The 18,847-nt window shown below is 30.3% G+C and overlaps 4 protein-coding genes across 5 annotated transcripts; 2 read left to right on the forward strand and 2 right to left on the reverse strand.

Annotated features, from left to right (window-relative positions):
• The first annotated feature begins 899 nt into the window (after positions 1-899).
• LOC134831009 (platelet-activating factor acetylhydrolase IB subunit beta homolog) lies at positions 900-2,374 on the forward strand. The gene is made up of 4 exons (XM_063844636.1): positions 900-1,095; positions 1,158-1,341; positions 1,403-1,525; positions 1,832-2,374. The coding sequence occupies exons 1-4, from the start codon at positions 1,001-1,003 to the stop codon at positions 2,111-2,113; spliced, it is 684 nt and encodes a 227-aa protein (XP_063700706.1). The 5' UTR covers positions 900-1,000; the 3' UTR covers positions 2,114-2,374.
• A 485-nt stretch (positions 2,375-2,859) lies between these two features.
• Positions 2,860-9,677, reverse strand: LOC134830027 (AF4/FMR2 family member lilli). Of its 2 annotated transcripts, XM_063843375.1 has the most exons (14): positions 9,255-9,677; positions 9,072-9,189; positions 8,625-9,011; positions 7,042-8,567; positions 6,849-6,954; positions 5,953-6,099; positions 5,274-5,897; positions 5,127-5,212; positions 4,172-4,366; positions 4,034-4,111; positions 3,785-3,959; positions 3,633-3,707; positions 3,458-3,563; positions 2,860-3,396 (listed from the first exon to the last, which is right to left on the reverse strand). In XM_063843375.1, the coding sequence occupies exons 1-14, from the start codon at positions 9,329-9,331 to the stop codon at positions 3,287-3,289; spliced, it is 3,810 nt and encodes a 1,269-aa protein (XP_063699445.1). In that variant the 5' UTR covers positions 9,332-9,677; the 3' UTR covers positions 2,860-3,286. The 2 variants fall into 2 exon arrangements, with proteins under 2 accessions (XP_063699445.1, XP_063699446.1); XM_063843376.1 differs by lacking the exon at positions 3,633-3,707.
• Positions 9,678-10,266: 589 nt separating this feature from the next.
• On the forward strand, positions 10,267-11,523 carry LOC134830289 (sphingolipid delta(4)-desaturase DES1). The gene is made up of 2 exons (XM_063843717.1): positions 10,267-10,495; positions 10,606-11,523. The coding sequence occupies exons 1-2, from the start codon at positions 10,371-10,373 to the stop codon at positions 11,453-11,455; spliced, it is 975 nt and encodes a 324-aa protein (XP_063699787.1). The 5' UTR covers positions 10,267-10,370; the 3' UTR covers positions 11,456-11,523.
• A 1,516-nt stretch (positions 11,524-13,039) lies between these two features.
• On the reverse strand, positions 13,040-16,259 carry LOC134832159 (glyceraldehyde-3-phosphate dehydrogenase 2). Its single transcript, XM_063846080.1, has 2 exons — positions 16,149-16,259; positions 13,040-14,343 (listed from the first exon to the last, which is right to left on the reverse strand). The coding sequence occupies exon 2, from the start codon at positions 14,319-14,321 to the stop codon at positions 13,320-13,322; it is 1,002 nt and encodes a 333-aa protein (XP_063702150.1). The 5' UTR covers positions 14,322-14,343; positions 16,149-16,259; the 3' UTR covers positions 13,040-13,319.
• Between the last annotated feature and the right edge of the window lie 2,588 nt (positions 16,260-18,847).

An 18,847-nucleotide genomic window follows, 5' to 3' on the forward strand; every position in this document is an offset into this window, starting at 1 on the left:
AGAAAATTTATATTAAATTTCAAAATTATTCTCAAAATTATGAGATTTTTCTAATTTTTTCCAAAGTTTAAATTCTTCATATCTAAAAAAATAAAATTTTAATAAAGTTTTAATAATGATTATTAAAAAAATTAAATAAAAATAAATTTGAAAAATTTTCAATTTTTTTTTTAATTATTTCAAAATTTTAACTGAATATAACTCTAATTTTTAACAAATTTTTTATGTCGTAAAATTTTGTTTTAAAAAATATTTTCGAAAAATTACTTTTTTCATAAAAAAAATAAAATTTTATTTCTTAAAAAACTCAATTTTATTAAAAAATCAATATTTGAACATTTTTATCAGAAAAAATTTCCATAAAAGCAATTCTTAATAAATAAATATTTAAAATATTTTAATTACCTTAAAATATAAGTTACCGTCATTGCCATTTTTCTTTGATTGTTACTCATCAAAGTATTAACTTAATGTTAAAATTGTAAAAAAATCGTGTGTTGTTGTTACTTTTTTATATTGTTTGTTAAATTTTATCAAATTTTTTATCGAATAAAGAAATTTTTGTACGAGCTTCAATTAAAAAAAAAATAATTGTTATTAATTTGATTGAAAATAGCATGAAAAGAATTTTTTTAAATTAATTTTTTTTTACAAAAATCTTAAAAATTAAGAGAAATAATTATTTAAAAATTAAATTAATTTAATTTTATTTTTTAATTTAATTATTTTTAAAATTTAAATTTTTTTATTTTTGTTTTATTTTTAATTTTTTTTTAAATTTTTTTAAAAATTGAAGAAATTTTTACTCGCATTTTCGGTATCACATTTTTGAATTTATCGTAACTGGATTTTGCTTTTCATTTTATTTTTGACATTTCACAAAAAAAGCATACTTGTTCGTTCCGTAAGCAACTCGACCTAAACAAATCGCAGATTTTTAATATTTTTTTAAAGTTTCCTGTCCCGAAGCAGCAGAAAACGAGAGCAAACAACAAAAAGCATGACAACCAAAAATAGTATAGTTGCGGAGGAATTCGTGGATAACGACGGCGACAATAGATGGATAGACATTCACAATAGATTTTTACAGGAATGGTAAGTCGACGGGATTGCCTTGCTTTTAATTGGATTTTCATTAAATTTTTCGTCTTTTGCAGCAAGGAAAAGGATCCCGACGTGATCTTTTTGGGCGATTGCATCGTCGAGGGCTTACAATTTACGGATATTTGGAATTCGTTTTTCGGTCCGCTTCACTGCCTCAATTTCGGGATCCGCAATGACAAAGTTGAGAATGTGCTGTGGCGTGTCGAGAATGGAACATTAGATAATGTGAATCCAAAGGTGAAGATTTTTACGTTTTTTTTTTATCGGAAATTTGAGTTTTATGGATTTTTTTTTGAAGGTTGTTGTGTTGCATGTCGGCACGCTGAACACTCAACACTCCGTGGATCAAATTGTCGAGGGAATTGATCTGATAATCAGCCGAATACGGAATAAGCTGCCTAATACTTATATAGTTTTTCCGGTTTGTATTAAAAAAATTATTTTTAAGAATTATTTTTTTTTAAATCAATCAAAAAAATTAAAAAATTGATTTTTTTTAAATTTATAAAAAATTATTTTTTTTTTAATTGATAAAAAAAGTTAAAAAAAAATTAATTTTTAATTAAAATTGATTTTTGAAAAAAATTAAAAATTAATTAATTAAAAAAATATTAAAAATTATTAAATTAAAATTAAAAAAATTAAAAAAAATTAAAAAATTAATTAAAAAAAAAATTTTTTTAATTTTTTTAAAAAAAATTAATTTATATTTTTTTTTTCTTCACAGAGTCTACTACCTCGTGGTCACACAAAAAACAAGCTGCGCGAGAAAAACGAGCAAATAAATGCCCAACTTGCCGAAAAGTACAGCGGCAAAAATCGCATCCAAATTGTTCGCGTGGAAAAGGGTCTCCTTCAATCTGACGGCACTTTGTCGCATCACGACATGTTCGATTACCTGAATTTAACGAATGCGGGCGCGAAAAAGGTCTTTGAGCCAATAAGTGACTTATTAAATCAAATTCTCAATGAAGGCGAGGCCGAAAAGGATTTGACGCCATCGGAATAGCGCCGCTGAGCGGAAATTTTTTAAAAAGCTTTGTTCCTCATTTTAATTTTTCTCAACCAAAAAACTTTTACATTCTGTTGCAAAATTGATTCCTTAAAGAATTTACACACACGGAGCATGATGATCTTTGTCACAATTGGCATTTTTTTATAATTTTAAGTATTTATTGTAGTAATTTTAAGGTTAAGTTCCAAAAAAAAAAATATTTCTTTTTAATTTTAAAATAAAGAAAAATGAAGAAATTCATGATAAAACAAAACAAGCAAGTTAAATTATTTATAATTTATTTCATTTATTTGTTTTTTTTCTTTTCTTATATAATTGAATATTTACACTGTGACACAAAATAAAGGAGTTCATGACAAACTGATGAAGGTGAAATTTATTAAAAATGCGAAAGAAAGGCAAAAACTGGTTTTAATGTTTTTCGAGGTGTTCAAAAGAGAAAGAAAAAGGTAAATTTTTGTTATTTTTTTTACTTGAAAAAATTTTGAAGAATTTTTCGTTTAATTTAAAAAAAAAAAATTTTGTTAAAAAATTAATATTTTAAAATTTAAAAAAAATTTTTTGTCCAAAAATTAATATTTTAAAATTTTTAGTAATTTATTTTGACGAAAAATTAATATTTTAAAATTTATTTTGACGAAAAATTAATATTTTAAAATTTTTAATATTTTTTTTTGTCATTTTTAGTCAAAAGTTAATTGTTAAATTAATTGTCAAAAATTAAAAAAAAAAAATTAAAAAAGATTTATAACAAAAAAATAATAAAATTTTGTATTTTAAAATTTAAATGTGAACCAAACAAACTTAAAAATAGAAATTTAAAAAAAAATTATAATTTTTCAAATATTTAAAATTTTTTTGGGCCCAAAATAGATAAAATTCTTTCTTCAATAAATAAAAATTAAATTTTATGGAAAAAAATATTCAAAGTTAAAACTCAAAAAATTTCTCTTGAGCAATTTCTAATGCTTTTTTTTAGTAAAATTTTTATCAAACTTCACATTTTCGTTAAATTGCATCACCTTTTTCTCTGTCTTCATGAATTGCGATTGTCTTGTGTAACACAATGTAACATTTTTTTTTGAATATCATTATTAATAATAATATAATATAAAATTTACAATATAATAATTTACAACACTTAGATATCTCTATTTGTGTCCCTTTTTACATATTTCTTAGTTTCTGTATGCCGGCTTTCACATAGTTAACTACGTTGCATAAGGTACTATGCAAAGTCATTGGCCCAATTTCGTGATCTAATTCAATAAAATATTCTAAAAAAAAATTTTTTTTTTTATTAATATTTTGTCTTTTTGCCAAAGAAAGAAATTTTACCTTTATGATTTCCCTTTAAAATTAATGTATCTGCTTGCTCCCACAGATCATGACAGCTCGTCAGATAATTGAAGAACGTGTTTGCCTTTTGGTAGGCAAGATTTATCTAAAAAAAAGCAAAATTTCGTGTTAAAGTCAAATTTGGGAAAAATCAAAAAAGAAGCTTCCGCCTTACTTGAATTGGCATCAGCGTGCAAGGAGCTGAGTTGGAAGTTACCGGCTGTTGTTGTCCAGAACAGTAACCAGAACTCTGTTTGAAAATTTGTGAAATATTTTTTTTTATGAAAAATGAGATGAAAAAAATTTCATTTTTTTTTAGAAAATTACCTGTGAGCCAACAGAAGTCGGCGACAGAGGCGACGGCGTATTTCCGTTCATTTCTGTGGTCACAACAGCTGTCGGAGTCTTTTGATGGTATTCACAAATGACTTTTTGCAATTCCCGCGACTCGAGTCTCCGCATTTTGTAGAGTTTCAGATAAATTATTGATTGACAACGTATACTAAATAAGCAAAAAAACAAGAATTTTTTATTAGATTTGAAGAAAAATTGCGAGAATTTGCGGAATTTACTCACCTAAGTATATTTACTTTACTATGAATGTTTCCCTGAACTGGATGCTGTTGTTGATTACGAAACTTTGACGATATATATCTGCGAGAAATGACAAAATTTTTAGAATTTTTGAGAAGAATTCGAAAAATGAGAGCTTACTTTATTAAACTTAAGGTGTCTTTGTACATTGTGAAGGCAGCCTTCTCTGTAACAGTTTCCCGTTCCATGGCATCGCCAGTCAGGAGAAAATATAGCACAGCCTCTAAGTATAGCATTGCTTGAGCCAAGTGATCGGTTTCCTTGTCAGCAGCGTGTTTTAATCTTTTAGCTTCCATCAGGAAGAAATTTTGATCTCTGTGGATGAAAGAAAAAATTTAGGAAAATTTTAATTTTTGTCTTTAAATTATTTTTTTTTATTTTTTAAATTATTTTTCGAGTCTCGAAAGAAAAAAAATTACTTTTTTTTTTTAATTTTTTAACTAAAAATTAATTTTTTCGAATTTTGAAATGAAAATATTTGACTTTAAATTCATCTTTTGGTTTAAAAATTAATTTTTCAAGGCTTGAAATGAAAACTTTTGATTTTTAATGAAATTTTTTTATCTTAAAATTAATTTTTCGAGTCTTATGATAAAAAAATTTGTCTTTTAAAGAAAATTATTTAAGAAAAATTAATCTTAAAACGAAATTTTTTGTCTAAAAAATATTCTTCGAACCTTGAAAAGAAAATTTCAAACCAAAAAAATTTTCTTTTTGAGACTTAATACGAAAATTTTTGACTTTTAATGAATTTTTTGGATCTAAAATTGAATTATTTGAGCCTTCAGTAGAAATATTTCGACTTTAAATGATATTTTTGAATCTAAAAATTATTTTTTCGAGGCATGAAAAGAAAAAAATTCTTTTTGAATAAATTTCTTCGATACTAAATTTAACTTTTGGGGACTTGAAATGAAAAAAATTACTCGTAAATAAATTTTTCGATCTAAAAAGTAATTTTCAAGCCTTAAAAATAAAAATTTTGACTTCAAAAATTTTTTTTTTCTTAAAAATTATTTTTTAAACCTTTTAGTGAAAAGTTTTGGCTTGAAAAGAGATTTTTTCAAAAATTTACCTGTCTTGCATCGTTTCGCCTTCGTCTTCTTCAAAGTACGAACGATACTTCCATTTTATCCTATCATGATTTGTCTGTGTTTGATTCTGAAAAATGTCAAAAAGCTCAAAATTTGCCCAATTTCACACAAGATTTCATCAAACTTACCTCTAATTCGGTCAATTTCTTCTTTTTGCGATTTTCCCGTTTCGGGCTCGTATCCATGTACTTGCGTTTGCCATGTTTGCCCATCGAGTTATCCGACTCGGATTTAATTTTAACTTTGGAATCGTCTATCCGCTCATTGTTCGCCAAGGCGCCAGCAGACAAACCATTCAAGGCATGATTGGAAAATTCGCTCTTGATGTACGAAGATTCATTGTCCTTCATGAGTCTCGATGCTTTCGCAAAATCTCCAGGTAACGACTTTCGATCCAACGACGAGGTAGGCCTCACTTTGTCATTCACGTCGTTTGGCATCAATTCCATTGCGGCGGATCGCTCATTAACACTATTAGACCGATGCCGATACATTTCGTCGTGTTCAAGGTAATTTTCATAGCTGCCACGCGTCGCGTTTCCAACCTTGGAGAAGGCTTTTGACGGCGTCGGGATTCGCGTGAGTCGATTCAAGTCGATGCGACACAGGATCGACATGTTTCCTTTCATGGGCACATTTTTTGCGGTAGTTGTCGATGATTGTTGGTAACTGGGTGTTATGTTTTGTTGTGTTTGGTAACACGGAGAAGCACCATTCTTTGCACTCGGCGTTTCATGTTGCTTGTTATTGATCTGAAATTCGAGGAAAATTAATCGAGAATCTCAAAAAAGTGAATTTTTTTCTTACTTGTGCATTTTCTGTGTGATCTTCGATCACTACTTGGCCTTTTCCTTTTCCGCCTCCTTTGCCTTTTCCGCCTTCGCCTTTATTGGCATTCAAAAACAGCTTCTTGAGGGTATCCTTTTTGTTCTTATCGCTCTTATTGCCAATTTTCTGCAAAATAAATGAAAAGTTTTTGATGAAATTTTGATAAATTTTTTTAGAAAAGAAATTTTTTAAATCATTTTTTGTATAAAAAAAAACTTATGAACGATTTTTAAGTTTGATATGAACTTTTGAAAATTAAAAAAAAAAAAAAATTTCGTATCAAATTTCATTTTTTGGGTTTGGGACATTTTTTATGTTGAGTCGTCATAAAATGATTATTTTTAGATTTTTTATAATTTTTTTTTTAAACTTTAAAAACTGAAGTTGAAATTTTTTTTATCATGAATTCTATATTTTAAGATTTTTCTTGTATTTTTTTTTTAATTAATCTTCTGTGTCTAAAAATTTTCAATTTAATTTTTTTAATATTTTTTTTTATTAATTTTTTTTTTAATTTTCTTTATCGAGAAATCAATATTTTTAATTTTTTTAAATATTTTTTTGTCAAAAATTAATTTTTTTTTAATTTTAAAATATTTTCTCGAAAATTAAATTATCATATTTTTTGAAGTTCATTTTCATTAAAAATATTTTTTTTTAAATATTTCATGAATTTTTTTAAATTAAATTTTCAAAACTCAATATTTTTTTTTTAAATTAGCTTCAAAAACTCAAATTAATTTTTTTCTCATTTTTTTTTTTTTTCAAAAAATTATTTTTGTCATAAAATGAACATTTAAAGATTTTTTTCTCGATTTTTTTTCATAAAATTAAAATTATTTTTTTTTTAAATTAAAAAAAAAATGAATACTCACGTTATTGTTTGAGCTATCACTGTCTTCGGAGGACGAAAACGATGACGACATTGGTTTGATTTGTGGTTGAGTGGGAGTTTCGTAGCTGCTACTTCTCGATGAGTCGCTAAAAAGTTCAAATTTAATCAATTTTACGAATTTGCTGAATTGACATTTACGGTTTTCTTCAAAAACAAACAAAAAAGAAACTTACCTCTTATCACTATCGTCGCATGAAGATTGCCTTCGATTGTCTTTTGTCACTGAACTGCGGTCAGTTTGTTGTTGCTGTTGCTGCTGCGACATTCGAGGCACCTCAAACGGTTTGTAATTGTAGGATTTTTGGCTTGTTTTGTCTTCATCCTCGTCCTCGCTGAACGACGACGACGAGTCCGACGTCGATACAAAGGCTTGACTTTGGGCTTGTTTCTCGCTTTTCTTTCGTCGCGGCGGCTTACTTTTCGCGTGATCTTTCTTCGAAGCGCTTTTCGGTTCTTGCTCCGTCTTCGTCGTCGTCGTTGTCGTAGTTGCTTTAGTCCGATCTTTTGATTTTCGGGGTCTTCCTCGTCCTTTTTTCTCCTGTTGCTGCTGATTTTGCGTCGTTTGTTGATTTTTGACGGGAGTCTTGTTGAAAGTTGGCTCTTCTTCGTCACTCGAGGCTCGTCGATCCTTAATCGGGGTCTTGCCTTTCATACTTTTCCGCTTACTTTTGATCTTTTTCACGGGAATTTCAGGTAATTGTCGTTTGGTTTCGTCTTCCGAGGCGGAAGATGAAAAATCCGAAATTGGCGCGATTTGTTGCTTCTTCTTGATGTCGTCCAAAATGACGGCAATGTCTCCGGATTGCTTCTCAACCTTGTTTTTGCTTGCAGGCACGACGACATCTTCGTTACTTTGATTGCTGTTGAACATCATGCCGCTCATGGGCGTCAAGTTGGAGTGATGCGAATCCATCGTTGTTGGCGACGACGCACGATCCAGCGACGCAGGCGAATGTTTTTCCTCATCTTCTTCCGAATCTTTGTGCATTGCATCGCGTTCACTGACGGCATGTGTCTCCTTTTTCTTGAAAAAATTATCCAAATTCCAATTTTGGATCGTCGTACTTGTCGTCGTCTCTGCAGGTTCAGAATTTTCCGTCGCTGCAACCTCAACAGGTTCTTGTTTCACCGCATTCGTGTCATTATTGGTCGATTCTTCGCTCGATTCGCTATCATCGCTGCCCGAACTCTCGTCCGAACCATCGCTCGAGGGATCCTTAATCGGCGACAGTGGCTCGATGAGCGACGCGGACGAATCTTTTTTGCGATCGCAGTCGTTGTCGCTATCCGAAACATCCAAATCGTTCTCCAGCTGGTTCTTTTGCTTCGGCACAACGGGTTTGGCGGGCTTCGGTTGTCGCGGCGGACGCATTTGTACATCCATTAGCAACGGCACTTCAGCATATTTGTGTTTCGGGGGATTATTCAAGGCATATTTTGGTTCATATTGGTGCGGATTGCGCGGCGTTGCCGCAATTTCATCGAGAGGCGTCGACGGAATTGACGTCGTCATCTCTTTTAGGATGTTTGCGACGTCGCTCGAGGGCTTTTTGATGTACGACGACGACGCATTGTTGGAAGATGCCGTGCCATTACTCACGAAACTCGGAAAATTATCCGCTTTTGTGTATTTGTTGTGTCCCGGATATCCCTTGTTGTTGGGAAAAAAGTTATTTGATGATGTCGATGAATTGTGTAACTACAAAAAAAGTATTTTTTAATGAAAAAATTCGTGAAAAAAAATTTTTTTTCTTACTTCTTGTCTGTTACTCGTCGGTTGTGCGTGTTGCTGCTGCTGCGTTGGAACTCGACTGTTGTTGCCATTGTTATAGGATGGTCTGACAAAATTGTTCTGTCGTTGTTGACTATAACTCGGCGGAGGCACATGGCTGCTATTACTTTGGTGAACTGCTCTGTTATTTCCCCCAAACGACGTTGATGACGACGACGAGCTCGATGCGGGAAACGAATTCTGGTTAACATTCGTCGCGGATTGCTGACTCGCGCCATAGGGTTGCGCAGGTTTTGGCGTGTGAGGCGCCGAAATAATGCCAATGTATTTGTTGTCGCTGCCAAGCACTTTCGCCTGAACTTGCGAAAAGTCGGGCAAAATATCCGTGAGATTCGAGTCGTACTCGTTAACCTTCAAAAAAAAAAAATTTTTTTTTTAAAATTAAAAAAAAAAAATTTGTGTGTTACTTACTCTTACGGGCGCTGCGAACAAGGGTTGTTGCTGATGATAATCCCGATCGTTCATGTGATGCTGGGATCTCGCTGCCTTATCCCGTTCTCGCAGCTCGTTGCGTTCGTGTTCTTCTTGCCTGCGAAAGAAATTTGGGGAAAAATTCAAAAAAATTCGAGAAAAGTTCGTGTGCGAGATGTGTACCATGGTTTTTTCGTCGTTGTCGTCGTCGTCGTCGAACTTCCTGTTGATGATGAAAACATATTCTTGCTATTTTTCATTTTATTTACTTTGGATTCATGTAGAGTTTTTGTGCTCGTTCGCTCTTAGTGGCGTTGAACGAGCATTCTTTCGCACTTTTGTGTGGCCCGTGAAATGTTTAGCACACGAATTTTGCTTCGAAATGGTTGAGAATTTGTAATTTTTTTTTTTTTTTTAATAAATATATGTTACACAGCACACAAAGTTTGCAAAATTTTTTGTGGATTTTTTGGTTTAATCGTCTCTTTTCGGCTTCCGTGCCGTCATAGACATTTTACGGAACGTTTTAGTCGTTAGTTGCATGCAAAGACGACACAACTAAGCCACGATTTTGCTCGATATTTTCCCTTTTTTCCAAGATTTTCTCCCTTCTTATTGTTGTGATATTTTTATTTTGCTTCCCGTCGCTGTATCCGGTTTTGGCTCCCCTGTGCGGTGTCATCACTTTCATTCGTCTCAAAATTAGTTCAAAAATCCCCCGCATTTCCGTTTTGGGGTCGACGTATCACTTTCATTCGTCTCAAATCTGACTGCGAGTTGAATTAGAAAATGGCGAGTTGACAAAATCTTGCTCATTGGGTTTTATCACTTTCATTCGTCTCAGATGTGTTGACTACTGTCTTCCGGCGAACAACAAACTTCCTCCCCCGCGTTTAAATTCGGATGAAAACATTACTCTGCAGATTTGAGACGAATGAAAATGATAACCCCTTAAAGATTTGAGCGCCATCTGCGGGAGGCTCGTGACTGAATTGCGCGCGAAATCCATCGTGACGGAGTGAGTCGGCTGAAAGTGAACTGTTATACATCTGTCAGGTAAGTATACCAGTACTGGTATACTTACCTGACAGCATATAACAGTATCACTTTCGATCGTCTCACTCCGTCACGTGGATTTCCTCATGCAATTCAGTCACGTGCCTCAAATCTGGCAGCCTTATTTTCGATGAGACGAATGAAAGTGATAAAACCTTTAAAAATTCGTCATTCCCTCATCAGATACCGCATCTTTCATTTTTCATTGCTAAAAAAAGAGGCTCGACGGAGTAGTTCGAAGGGATGGGTCAACGAGTGTCTCGCACAGACTTCGAATGGGTTGCCACAGACGAACCTCATGCGAGTCGTCGTAAGGAAATTCTCGCCAAATACCCGCAAATCAAGAAACTTTTCGGGCACGATCCAAAGTGAGTAATTTCCTTTTTTTTTTCATTCGATTTTATCTCGAGTGCAAAAATCTCGAGATAAGCTCATGCAATGTGACAATTTTCGATTAATTCCTGTAATTTTCGTGTAGCTTCAAATACGTCGCTGGCGGAATGGTTCTCACACAAATTGTCACCTGTTTCCTGTTGCGCGACGTCGATTCGTGGCTGACGTTGCTTCTCGTGGCTTACTGCTTTGGCGGCGTCATCAATCATTCGCTTTCGTTGGCTGTGCACGAAATTTCTCACGGATTGGCGTTCGGGCATTCTCGTCCCGCGGCAAATCGTTACTTTGGATATTTCTGTAACTTACCTTTGGGTATCCCCATGTCAATTTCCTTCAAAAAATACCATTTGGAGCATCATCGGTATCAAGGCGACGAAATAATCGACACAGATTTGCCGACATTGCTCGAAGCAAAACTCTTCGATACAACCTTCGGGAAGTTTTGTTGGGTGTGTCTTCAGCCATTTTTCTACATTTTACGCCCGTTAGTCGTAAATCCAAAGCCTCCAACCAAATACGAAGTTCACAATTTGATCATTCAAGCGATTTTCGATGCCTTTATCGTGTACTTTTGCGGATGGCGCATCTTAGTTTATCTCATTGTGGGAACTCTGCTCGCCATGGGACTTCATCCGGTTGCCGGGCATTTCATTTCCGAGCATTACATGTTCGCCAAAGGCTTCGAAACGTATTCCTACTATGGTCCGCTGAATTTCATCACATTTAACGTCGGCTATCACAATGAACATCACGATTTTCCCGCAGTTCCTGGATGTCGATTGCCATTAGTCAAGCAAATTGCGCCCGAATATTACGATAATATGCCGCAACACAACTCGTGGACTCGCGTTTTGTACGATTTCATCACAGATCCCGCCGTTGGACCTTACGCTCGAATCAAACGTAAGCACGCTGGATTGGACAAGAATGAGTAAAAATCTTCAGTATTGACGAGAAACCTAAAATTCCTCAAAAAAAATTGATTGATTACCAAAAACAACAACAACAACTTACAGTACCTAACAAAAAAATAGCAAATAATTTTCACGGGTTTTCTTTTAAAACTAGATAGAGCTTAAAATAATTAAAAAAAAAATGCCTCAACAATGATAACCTTATCTATGAAAAAAAGAACAAACAAATCTAAAAAAAAATAGGATAAAAAAAATTAAAAATCTCAAAATTCGAATATTTTTCCAATTTTTTATTTTTTTTAAATATATAATGAATTGATATTGTTATTTTTTAAAATTTTTTAACAAAAGTTAAAAACGATACATGCATATTAATGTGGAAATTTTTATATTATATCGCTTAATGTTACAAAAAAAAAAATTAAAATTGAAAGTAAAAAGAGCTCATTATTAATTCAAGTCAAGTTAAGTCATTGAATGTGGAAAATATATTTAAAAGATAAGTAATTAGTATTTATATGAATATAAATATAAATAATAAAAAAAGAAACTGTTAAAGATTTATAAATGTAGTGAAAGAAGATGAAAAAAAACACAAATAAAGATATTTTTGCATATGCTTAATAAAAATTGTCGAGTTTTAAATTGTTCTTCGAATGAAGTTGGAGCAACAGGTAAGTTTTCAGAATTAAAGGTTTTTGATGCTTTTCAATTCAATAATATTTTGTTATATTTTTTTTTTCATTAAAAATTTGAAGAAATTTTAATTTTGGAATTTTTTGCTTGATTTTAAGCTTGAAATTGATCAAAAGTTATGAAAAATGCCTTTGGATGACTTTTGGATGGTTCTCAAGCTTGAAAGTTGAAAAATAAAAATTACGTAAAAAATACGTAATTTTTTTGATGGTTTTGAACAAAAGTTATGAAAAAATTTGGAATCAAGCTTGAAAGTTGAAAAATAAAAATTACGTAAAAAATACGTAATTTTTATTTTGAAAGCCCATTTGATGATTTTTAAGCTTGAAATTGATCAAAAGTTATGAAAAATGCATTTGGATGACTTTTGGATGGTTCTCAAGCTTGAAAGTTGAAAAATAAAAATTACGTAAAAAATACGTAATTTTTATTTTGAAAGCCCATTTGATAATTTTTAAGCTTGAAATTGATCAAAAGTTATGAAAAATGCCTTTGGATAACTTTTGGATGGTTCTCAAGCTTGAAAGTTGAAAAATAAAAATTACGTAAAAAATACGTAATTTTCATCTTGAGAGCCCATTTGATGGTTTTGAAGCTTGAAATTGATCAAAAGTTATGAAAAATGCCTTTGGATGTCTTTTGGATGGTTCTCAAGCTTGAAAATTAAAAAATAAAAATACGTAAAAAAATACGTAATTTTTATTTTGAAAGCCCATTTGATGATTTTTAAGCTTGAGATTGATCAAAACTTATGAAAAATGCCTTTGGATGACTTTTGGATGGTTCACAAGCTTGAAAATTGAAAAATAAAAAAAAACTAAAGCAAAAATTGTTTTTCGAGAGAATTCAAGAAAAAATAAAGTTCAATAGACAATTGATAGAAAAGGGCAAAAAAGTCAAAAAAAGAAATTTTGTTCTCTTGATAACGTTTACATTACTTTATTCAACTTGAAATAATTTTTAATATTAATTAGTATCTTTTATCATTTTCTTTTCATAACGCAATGATGTTCAAAGACGACAGAGTACTTATTAATGACTATATTTGTGAACAGAGAGTAAAATGATGTTGGTTAAAAGCTGATAGACGTTAATCTGACGAAATAGTTGACGATTACTTTGCTTGATGTTCAATTCTGTTTCATTGTTGGTGTGATGCAGAGATATGGAATTCGGTTGCGAAAGTCGTTTATTTGTCCTTGGTTTGCATGAATTTGATCAAGTCAATGACACGGTTGGAATAGCCATACTCGTTATCGTACCACGAGATGAGTTTCACGAAGCTGTCAGTCAATGGGATGCCAGCCTTGGCGTCGAAGATCGACGAGTGATTGTCTCCGATGAAGTCAGATGAGACAACTTCGTCTTCGGTGTATCCCAAGATGCCCTTCAAGGGTCCCTCGGCAGCTTCCTTGACCTTTGCCTTGATGGCGTCGTAGCTGGCGGGTTTTCCCAAGCGGCAAGTCAAATCGACGACGGAAACGTTGGCAGTTGGAACACGGAATGCCATGCCAGTGAGTTTTCCATTCAAAGCGGGAATAACTTTGCCGACAGCCTTGGCGGCGCCCGTTGCTGCGGGAATGATGTTTTGAGCAGCGCCACGACCATCACGCCACAATTTGCCCGAGGGACCGTCAACGGTCTTTTGTGTAGCAGTTGTAGCATGGACAGTTGTCATCAAGCCTTCGACAATTTCAAAGTTGTCGTGCACAACTTTAGCCAAGGGAGCCAAGCAGTTGGTTGTGCAAGAGGCGTTCGAGACAACCTTCATTGAGGGATCGTAGGCATCCAAGTTGACGCCGCACACGAACATGGGGGCATCAGCTGAGGGAGCAGAGATGATGACTTTCTTGGCACCTCCTTGCAAATGGAGAGAAGCCTTCTCGATGGTTGTGAAGACGCCAGTTGATTCGACGACGTATTCGGCGCCGGCTTTGCTCCATGGAATGTCCTTGGGATCGCGTTCGCTGAAAACGGTGATGGCGTTGCCGTTTACAACCAATTTGCCGTCCTTGGCTTCGACGGTGCCCTTGAAACGCCCGTGAGTCGAGTCGTATTTGAACAAGTAGACCATGTAGTCGACATTGATGAAGGGATCGTTCACAGCGACGACTTGGGCGCCTTTCTCGACGGAGGCACGCAATACCAAACGACCAATACGGCCGAATCCGTTAATACCGATTTTCGACATGATGCGACTTGATTATTAGAGGCTGCAATGAGAAATGAAGAAAATTTTTGATTAACTTCGAGACAATTTTTTTTTTTTTTTTTTGGCAATGAACCAAGGAATGACGATTACATAACATTTTTGGCATTGAACTTGACTTTTTTCACTTTCGATGTTCCTTCGTCTTATCTAATGTTATTGTTTGTTTTCAGAAAAAATAGATCGACCTTTGCTCGAACTTTGACTTTGACAACACGTTCGTGACAAAGAGACACTTTTAGAACGAAATTCCTTCAGAAAGTTCAAAAACCTGAACTACATTTTTTTATAAAAAGCTTTTCATTTTTAGATAATTTTATTAAACTTTTTAAAACTTTACTTTGAAATCATCAAATTTTGAATATTCTTCAAAAATTTCTCTTAAAATGCTCACAAAATCATTTTTTTAGAAGGAAAATATTCAATTTTTTAGTTTTTTTTTTAATTTTTTAATTATTTTTTTTTTAACTATTTTTTAAAAAAATTTTTATGAAATTTTTTTTTAATTTTAATTATTTTTTTAAGAAAATTTTACTTGATTTCACTTGTTTTTGTTGATTTTTTTTTTTTCAAACCAATTTCTTGAAAATAAATAACTTTTAACTTTATTTTTCTTTTAAAATTAAACTTGTTTTAAAAAATTTAAGCGAATTTGTTAAAATTTTACTTTTAAAGATTTTTTTAAATTTTTTATTGTTTCTTTTAAAAAAAAATTATCTTTCAGTCTTGTTGAAATTTTTTAAATATAACATTTTTTATATAAAAAAAAATATGAAAATATTTTTTTTTAAATTTTAATAATTTTTTTAAAGAAAACTTCACTTGACAAATAAAAACTTTGCCAAATTGAACAAATTTTTATTTTTGTTAAAAAATTTTTATATTTCAAATTGAAATTTTAAACAAATTTCATCAAAAAAATCATTTTAAAAATTAATTTTCTTTTAAATTTTAACTTTGTTTTATAAATATTTTAAAATTTTTTCACTAATTTTTATTGAAATTCCTTTAAAAAAAATTCTTTGCAACACTTTTCTTGCAACGTTATTGCATGTAACGCTTTTCGCTCACAATTTGTTTGCTCACATTGCATTCGAACTAACGAGAATGAGCGTTTCTGTGTAAAAAAAAACATACGTCACACGTAGATTGTAAAAAAAGACTAAAATAATGAAAATGTTACGCAACGTTTTGCCGGATTTGCTTTGAAAATGCATTGAAAAAAAAAATCTTATTGGAAAATGTGGAATGAGGAACTCGGCTCGTGTGTCCTTCGCACGACATTAAAGGTCAAAGTTAACAAGTAATTGACCTAAAAATGGATTTCGATCAATTTTGGAGAATTTTTCGTGCTTTGCGGGAGATGCTGTCTCGTCAATTTACTTTCATTACTTTCATTAAGTGTGCTCGGAGTCATTGAACGAATGATAAAAGAGGTCATCAAAGGTTGAATTTCTCACGATTCTGAGTCAGTTTCCGAGCGATTAAATTGCTCAGTAGGCCTTGATTTGCGAAAAAAGTCGCAAAAATTCTCGTAAAATCGATTTTAATTGCTTTCTAACACGTTTCTAGTTTTATCAGTGTGTAGGCAAAAAAATGGAGACCGAGCTGGTTATGCAAAAAAAAAAAAGTTTTCTATTCTGCGGAACATACGTTTGCCAAAATGTTACGTGAATCGTCTTACCAAGCCGGTGTTTTTAATGTTTTTTTCTTTAATTGTTGATAATTTTCACTTTTTTCTATTAATTCTTGATTATTTTTGATTTTTTCTAATAATTTTCTATTTTTTCAGATTTTTTCGATCCTTACTTTGATTTCACGATGTGCTCTGCTTGGCTTCCAATTGGAAATTAAACTCATCAGCAGTAGATGAAAATTTCAAAGTCGATTCAATGACAAACGAATGTTCGCTATACGGCGAGTACGAGGCACGAAGTACGCTTGCGTAGTGAAAATACGTAGAATAACGAACATTGGCGACATTATGAGCGACCAAGTTTCAAGTTTTCATCCAAGTCGCTTGAATTTGGGACCAAAATTCGATAAATTTTGATTGATTTGATGAATTTTTTGTTAAATTTATGAATGAAAAGTTGATTTTTGGAATGAAAATTATTAAAAAAATGTCAAAAAATCATCAAAATTTTTTAAAAAATGAAAAATTTTTATAAGGGAATTATTTCATAAATATTGGAAAAATGTCATAAACATTTTAAAGGAGCTTAATGTTGCTTGAAGCTTTGTAAAATTACATCAGAATTACGAAATTAATGATTTTTAATTAAAATTTTGAATGATATTGATTCAAAGTCATTTTAAAGATAAATCTCTTCACTCATATTAAAAGTCAAATAATTAAAAGTTAACGTTATCTTAAAAGTGAATTTTTGTAAATTTTTTTAAATTTGACAAAAATAAATTATATTTTTATTTTTTGACATTTTTAAAATATATTGAATAAATAAAATTAAAATTATAAAATTATTTAAAAAATTAAATAATTAATTGATTAAAATTTTTAAATAAATTTAAAAAATAATTTTTTAATCAAAATTGTTTTAAATTTAAATTCATTTAAAATAAAAATTTTTTTTTAAAAAAAATTTTAAAAAAAAATAAATTTTTAAAAAAAAAAAATTCTATAAAAAAAATTAAATTTTATTAAAAAAAATATTTTTAAGAAATTTGTAAAATTTTTATTTATTTTAATTTTTTTTATTTAATTTAATTTTTATTTTAATTAAATTTCAATTTAATTTTTTTTTAAATTTATACCAAAATATTTTTTTTAAATTTTGATAAAATTTTTAAGTAAATTCATTAAAATTTATTTATTTTAAATTATTAATTTTGAATAAATTTTAGAGAAATAAAAAATTAAATTCCTCGGAAAAAGAAGAAAAAAAAATGAAATCTTTATTTAAAAAAAGAAAATTCTTCAGAAATTTGTAAAATTTTCATAAAAATTCATTTTAAAAGATAAAATAATAATTATCTTAGAAAAACAAACAAAATGCAGCAAAACAACAAAAAAAATCATCTCATAAACATCTCACAACTGTCGCGTGTTTCATTCAATTTCACGCCGAAGAAAATTCTAGAAACCTATTTTTATCCGACTTCTTCTTCTCCTTCTAACAAAAAAAAAATCATTTCTTGTTTTTTTTCATGATTTTCCAACAAAGCATGCGTTCACACAATGTTCATACAAAACGTCAACTTAGAAAAATCATATGATTCGGTGCGTGCAAACACTTTCGATTTTAACGATTTTCCTCTGTTTTTCGGAGGCACATGCCGCTATTTGTTATCTACGTGACCTCTGAAATTAATCTACGTCATCGATTCGCGTTACGACATTCTTGTTCTTGAAAGCTGTCTTTTTTTTACATAATTTTTATTTTAACGACACACCTATTTCTATTAATTTCCAGACTTTTGAACGAACGATTGACGAAAATAAAGTCGTGAATTTTTTATGATGCTCAATAAAGTTGTTTACGTTATGAACGTAGGTTTATTATTTATAAGCAGCGTGATAAGGATTGAAATTGATATTGATAAGGAAATGTTCAAACATTCTCAATTTTTCTATTAGAAATTGTATGAAGATGATGAATGACGCGAAAAAAAGAGTTGTTTTGTAATTTTAATTGTAAGTTTGTCTTGAAAGTGCAACAATGTTGCAAGTTCTATTCTTATTTTAATTTAATTGTAATAAATTTAAGTCTCGAAATTTAATTTTTAAAGAGAAATTTATGAAGAAAAATTATAAAAAAAATTCAGATTTTTTAATTTTAAGAAATTTTGTTGAAAAATTATTTTTTCTTTAAGTATAAATTCAACTTGGAAATATTAAAAAAAAAATATTTATTTAAAATTAAACAAAAATTTTTTTTCCGATATTCGAAGAAAAAAAAAATCACAAATATGTTCAAAAAATATTTTTTTATGAAAATTTCAAAAAATTAATTAAAAAATTAAATTTTTAAACTTTAAATTTAATTTTTTATTTTTTTATCATCGAATATATAATTTCAAAATAAAAAATTTAAATATTTCTCTGAAATTAATTTGAAAAATATCAAATAAAAAATTATTTTGAGCTTTAAAATTAAATTTAAAATTATGTAATGAGTTTATTTTTATTTATTTTTTAAAATAATTTTTGAAACAAAAATATTTTTCCTGAAATTTCCTGAAAAAAAATCTTCTCAAAACTTGTCCAAATATTAATTTTGAAAATTAAAATTTTTATTTTTTTTTTAATTTTTTACATACCTTTTAAATATCGCTCAAATATCAAAAATTTTTAGAAAAATTCTTCTATGATAAAATTGATGAAAAAATATAAACTTACCAAAAAAATCAAAAAAATAATTTTTAAACATTTTTTTTTATAACTTTTAAGTCTATATTTATTTTTTTTCTTTTTATTTAAAATTAATACTCATACCGAGCAACAAAGCAACGTTCATGCTTTTCTCTAAACAATTTTTTTTTGTCAA

The sequence above is a fragment of the Culicoides brevitarsis genome, chromosome 2 (genome assembly GCF_036172545.1).
Source record: "Culicoides brevitarsis isolate CSIRO-B50_1 chromosome 2, AGI_CSIRO_Cbre_v1, whole genome shotgun sequence".
Classification (NCBI taxonomy): Eukaryota; Metazoa; Arthropoda; class Insecta; order Diptera; family Ceratopogonidae; genus Culicoides; species Culicoides brevitarsis.

Bases quoted from the DNA above. Each gene is read 5' to 3' on its own strand.
- LOC134830027 (XM_063843375.1), bottom strand. From the start codon at position 9,331: ATGAAAAATAGCAAGAATATGTTTTCATCATCAACAGGAAGTTCGACG. The intron at 6,955-7,041 runs GTAAGTTTCTTT...TGAACTTTTTAG, and splicing joins TGCGACGATAGTGATAAGAG to CGACTCATCGAGAAGTAGCA. The intron at 4,367-5,126 runs GTAAATTTTTGA...TTTCATCCACAG, and splicing joins GGCGAAACGATGCAAGACAG to AGATCAAAATTTCTTCCTGA.
- LOC134832159 (XM_063846080.1), bottom strand. From the start codon at position 14,321: ATGTCGAAAATCGGTATTAACGGATTCGGCCGTATTGGTCGTTTGGTA.
- LOC134831009 (XM_063844636.1), top strand. From the start codon at position 1,001: ATGACAACCAAAAATAGTATAGTTGCGGAGGAATTCGTGGATAACGAC. The intron at 1,096-1,157 runs GTAAGTCGACGG...CGTCTTTTGCAG, and splicing joins AATAGATTTTTACAGGAATG to CAAGGAAAAGGATCCCGACG. The intron at 1,526-1,831 runs GTTTGTATTAAA...TTTTCTTCACAG, and splicing joins ATACTTATATAGTTTTTCCG to AGTCTACTACCTCGTGGTCA.
- LOC134830289 (XM_063843717.1), top strand. From the start codon at position 10,371: ATGGGTCAACGAGTGTCTCGCACAGACTTCGAATGGGTTGCCACAGAC. The intron at 10,496-10,605 runs GTGAGTAATTTC...ATTTTCGTGTAG, and splicing joins CTTTTCGGGCACGATCCAAA to CTTCAAATACGTCGCTGGCG.